Source organism: Macrobrachium rosenbergii, chromosome 46 (assembly GCF_040412425.1).
Source record: "Macrobrachium rosenbergii isolate ZJJX-2024 chromosome 46, ASM4041242v1, whole genome shotgun sequence".
Classification (NCBI taxonomy): Eukaryota; Metazoa; Arthropoda; class Malacostraca; order Decapoda; family Palaemonidae; genus Macrobrachium; species Macrobrachium rosenbergii.
Window position 1 is genome coordinate 53,016,647 of NC_089786.1, and position 5,548 is coordinate 53,022,194.

Sequence of the window (5,548 nt, forward strand, 5' to 3'; positions counted from 1 at the left end):
TCTATGGGAAGTTTGATCTATGTCGTAAGTTCGCGAACCGCGAAGTGATAAGTGTCTTTCAGGTAGGCTATCTGAGTCTTTCAATTATCCGGATTTTCCGTTATCCGAATCTGTCGTTTATCAAAATCCCTCGTTTATCCGGATCTGTTATTAAACCGGGCCTTTCACTAAAATATGGACGTTTGAAGTGGGGTGAATGTGGGTTACAACGTTCGTAACATCTGGTTTCATTACGAGTTGATGTGACTGCCCCTCATATTTTCACCATGTCGGTAATTGAAATCTTCCAGTTATGAGTGAAAACAGTTACGGCGGAGGAGTGGCTGGTGGAGGAGGATATGGAGGGGGTGGAGGTGGAGGAGGAGGAGGAGGAGACTCCTCCTCGACCGAACGTTCCTCGCACAACTCCTCCACCTTCCTCCTGAGCGACTCCAACAGGTCCCACGCCCGCTCCGGGATCGTCGGGCCGCCTCAGGCCTCGACGCAAGTACCCCAAGTGACGAGCTGGAGAACTACACCCATACTCGAGGCCCTGACGAGGCCGGCGCAGCTCCGGAGCCCGACGCTGGCCGCCCGGAGGCTCACGCGATGGAAGAGGATAGCCTCGGACGACATGGAGAAGGTCATGATGGAAGAGAAGGACGACATGGGCGGGAGCCAGCCCGAGGGCGTCGCGGAGAGCAGCACCTTCGACGGGGAGGACGCGGACACCGAGGAGACTCCCGGAGACAGCACGGACAGCGGTCTCCTCGGAGGCGTTCCCGCCAAGGACAGAGGGTCGGGGGTGCCTCCGCTCTCCGATTCTGAGGACGATTCCGCCCGCGTTCTCATTCCCCCACAGGAGGCTTACAGGTGAGTCGAGGCTTATCCTTAATTACAGGAGGATTACAGGTGAGTCAGAGCCTGTCATTGAATACAGGAGGCTTACAAGTGAGTCAGGGCCTGCCAATAATTACAGGAGGCTTACAGGTGAGCCAGGGCCTGTCAATAATTACAGGAGGCTTACACGTGAGTCAGGGCCTGTCAATAATTACAGGAGGCTTACAGGTGAGCCAGGGCCTGTCAATAATTACAGGAGGCTTACTGGTGAGTCAGGGCCAGTCATTAATGATTGGTTTACAGGTGTATCAGGGCCTGTCAATAATTACAGGAGGCTTACAAGTTGAGTCGGTCCGTCATTAATTATAAGAGGCGTACAGGTGAGTGATGGCCTGGCAATAATTACAGGAGGCTTACATGTGTGTCAGGGCCTGTCAATAATTACAGGAGGCTTACAGGTGAGTCAGGGTCTGTCAGTAATTATAGGAGGCTTACAGGTGATTCAGGTTTTGTTAATAATTACAGGAAGCTTACGGGTGAGTCAGGGTCTGTCATTAAGGATTGATGATTTACAGGTGAATCGAGGCTTATCATCAATGACAGGAGGCTTACAGGAAAGTCATCAAGACTTATCATAGATTTGACCATTTTAATTAAGATGTTTCATAAATATCTGTATTAGACTTAGCAAGTATTCCAGCTATTCTTAAACCAATGAACTTGAAATTCCAATATACAGCTGGTTAAAGTTGTTGTCTGTGAGAGTTCTGTGGATAATTGATCACTGGTGAATTATTTTAATCTCATCTAAATTTTACACGGAAGATAATTTATTTACTTCTCAGCTCATGAAGAATGGCATCTGTGTAAATAAAAAAAATATTAGGAGTTAAGTAAAGTGAAAAATACAATTAACATTGATTACAAATTATGATTTTTAAAAGAGGGAAAATATGATGATGTATTTTTTGACTTTAAAATAAAAAAAAAAACAAATGTTTATTTCACTGATCAGATTCAGCAGAAAATCCCTCTCTTGTTAAAGTGTGACTGCTTACAGTGTGCCTTAGCTACTGCATTACAGCCATCAGTTGATCCTTAGGTGAAGTGCTTGATGCATATTTTATCCCTTTTCTGTTCCATTTGGCCGTCTTCCACTGAGCTGTTCAACTTCTTCAACTTTGTTTTGCTAGAATTATGATCATCCCAGTAAGCCTTCGGGCACAAGACGAGAAATAATAATAATAATAATAATAATAATAATAATAATAATAATAATAATAATAATAATAATAGTTGTATTGATAATAATGACAGTAATTTTCAACTATCAAAATTTTTAATCAGCGAAAACAGACTTGTGAAAGAGGAGGAGGAGGAGGAGGAGGAGGAGGAGGAGGAGGAGGAGGAGGAGGAGGAGGAGGAGGAGGAGGAGGAGGTGGTGGTGGTGGTGGTAAACAGACAGCCCAACTTCACGATATAAATATACCTTGACTTCGTAACAGTTCTCTGTTAATGAAGTATCTGGCGCGGAACAGGGGGTGGAAATAAGAGGTTCCTCTCGGGGAATGATGTGTGAGAGAAGGAGACCTCTTCGAGGTAAATGGAACGCCAGATGGAAATGGAGAGAGAGAGAGAGAGAGAGAGAGAGAGAGAGAGAGAGAGAGAGAGAGAGAGAGAGAGAGGATAACTATGGCACGCCAGATGGAAATGGAATGTGTGTGAGAGAGAGAGAGAGAGAGAATATGGGATAACTGTGGAACGTGGAAATGTGGAATGCTGAGAGAGAGAGAGAGAGAGAGAGAGAGAGAGAGAGAGAGAGAGAGAGAGAGAGAGAGAGAGAGCTATTTCCATCCTTTACATTTCAGAAGTGGCATAGGATTTCTCTCTCTCTCTCTCTCTCTTTCTCTCATATCCCCCAAAATCTCGTCATGACCTCTTGCCAGTCATATGGGCCACCTCTGGTTCAATTCTCGTAAAATTCCTCGTCACTTTTCACGTAATCCTTTCAAAGGAACGAATAAAGTCAACCGCTATCTAAAAACACGTCTTCATAATCTATTTACACTTCGGATAATTCACTAATTACGGATGTCGTAACTGTCTAATAATTCACTTATTACGGATGTCGTAATTGTCTCAGAAAAGTAATTCAACTTCGGAAGATATTCGTAATTATCAGTCGTGGTGAAGGCGAGGTTATTCAGTTATGTTGTTGACGAATCCATCCTGCATTTTATTGTGCATTTAATGCAGGTTTTTAGTTTTCTTTAAAAGAAAACTGTTGTGCCGGCTTTGTCTGCCCGGCAGCACTTTATTCTGTCCGTACTTTTTTCTGTCTGCACTTTTTTCTGTCTGCACTTTTTTCTGTCCGAACTTTTTTCTGTGCGCATTTTTTCTGTCCGCACTTTTTGATGTGCTTACTTTTTTCTGTCCGCACTTTTTTCGGTCCGCACCTCAACGCACATTTTGATGTACGCACTTTTTCTGTCCGCACTTTTTTCTGTCCGCACTTTTTCTGTCCGCCCTCTCTTAAAATCTACTGAGGCTAGAGTACTGCAAATTGGCATGTTGATCATCCACCCTCCAATCATCAAACATACCAAATTGCAGCCCTCTAGCCTCCTCAGTAGTTTTTTTTTTTATTTAAGGTTAATGTTAGCCATAATCGTGCTTCTGGCAGCGATATAGGATAGGCCACCAACGGGCAGTTGTTAAAGTTTCATGGGCCGCGGCTCATAGACCATTACAGTGAGACCACCGAAAGATAGACCTATTTTCAGTGGCCTTGATTATATGATGTAGCGGCGGTACAGAAAACTCGATTGCGCCGAAGAAACTTCGGCGCGTTTTTTACTTGTTTTAATCTTAACGAACGTGAATTCTTTTGCGTAATTACGTAATAGCTGCCTTTAAAGCAATTACAAAGTAGGTCATCGTAATTGCCCTCGACAGTGTGAAGAAGTGGGTGAGATTTGTAATTCAACCTAATTCTAAGGTAATCAAAGCGTTTGCAGAATTATCTCACCCATGTTACAGGTGGGAATGGAATCATAACATAAAATAACAACAACCTAATGAATTATTCGCTAGTAAATTACACAAACGTAATTTCTGAGTAATTATTCAGCCATTCTGTGAATTATCTCTCCTTGGTGACAGGTGGAAACGCAGTCGCGACATTTATTTGTAAATAAATTACCTAAGGAACCATTGAAATATTTAATAATGCCTTTGCTTGTCAGGGAAACTTCTTGTAATTACAGGCTGTCGTTGTGCTTGAAGGTAGGGGGCTGTCATGTCACTGGAATAACGTGTTATTTTGTATGTTTATTATTGTGTTGTGATATTCTTTCGGTAGGCTGTAATTGATAGAGATTCTAGGATTGTCTTGATTTAACCAGTTTATTTTTTGGGTCAGTATGATGTTAGTAATAATAATAATAATGATAATAATAATAATAATAATATATAGTGAATTAATACAGTATTCTATAAATGAATCACCAAAATAACTAAGAAATCAATTTTAAAAATGACAAAAACGATTTAAAAAATAATTTGACGAAAAATGCCAAATTGTAGATTATATTTTGAAATTATATTGTATAGATAAAAAAGAGCAAACAGCCATTTAAATCATGTATAAGTATTTCACGAAGCGTAAAATAATGAAAAATAGCCATTAAATCATATAAATAACATCACAGGTCTAGATCAATGGTTCTCAACCGGGGGGGGGGGCGCAAGCCCCAGGGAAAAATTAAAAATTCTCTAATTATATTCGTTATATTCTCTTAACAAGAGTCGCTAAGAAGCATTGTCAAGTGTCTCTCTAATTCATTCCAAAAAGAATAAAAACGCCCATTCTCTCTCTCTCTCTCTCTCTCTCTCTCTCTCTCTCTCTCTCTCTCTCTCTCTCTCTCTCTCTCTCTCTCTCTTTTTAAAATTTTACTTTAAATCTGGGAGGGAGTTTACTCATAGATGCAGGGCGGTGGCGTGGTATTAAAAAGGTTAAGAACCACTGGTCTAGTTACAAATACTAAAATTTGACAGACTGACGTATAAAGTTGTACAAACTGAATAAATAAACTAACAACGCAAAAACATGGCTAAATCCGGATTTAAAATCCCGCTTCTGAGCAATCAAAGCGAAATACAGTTATAGAGAACAGTTGTCTGAAGTGGATTATATCTTTTCTAAGGGATTACATCATACAAGCAAGTATAAAATGCGCCGGAGTTTTTCGGCGCACTCGAGTTTTCTCTACGGCGTATTATCAAGGCCACCGAAAATAGATCTATCTTTCGGTGGTCTCGGTATAATGTTGTATGAGCTGCGACCCGGTGGTGGCCTTGTCCTATATCGTTGCAAAAGCACGTTTATGGCTAACTTTAACCTTAAATAAAATAAAAACTACTGAGGCTAGAGGGCTGCAATTTGGTATGTTTGATGATTGGTGGGTGGATGATCAACATACCAATTTGCAGCCCTCTAGCCTCAGTAGTTTTTAAGATCTGTGGGCGGATAGAAAAAGTGCGGACAGACAAAGTGCGGACGGACAGCCAAAGCCGGCACAATTGTTTTCTTTTACAGAAAACTAAAAAGGAATGGTAATCCGCTAAGCCGGATTACCGTGTCACTTTTAAAACCGGTTTCGATAAGGGGAAATGTACAGTATTTAGCTTAGTACGAGAATATCGTGTGTTTGTATGCAAATACATCAGA

General features: G+C 41.4%; 1 protein-coding gene across 14 annotated transcripts in view; it reads left to right on the forward strand.

The window, feature by feature from the left end:
* The first annotated feature begins 277 nt into the window (after positions 1 to 277).
* SLO2 (slowpoke 2) overlaps positions 278 to 5,548 on the forward strand; it is a 559,700-nt gene continuing 554,429 nt past the window's right edge. For all 14 annotated transcript variants that reach the window (XM_067089837.1, XM_067089831.1, XM_067089836.1 and 11 more), the window contains exon 1: positions 278 to 852. In XM_067089837.1, coding sequence (XP_066945938.1) covers positions 293 to 852 — 560 coding nt within the window. In that variant the 5' untranslated portion in view covers positions 278 to 292. The remainder of the gene's footprint in view (positions 853 to 5,548) is intronic.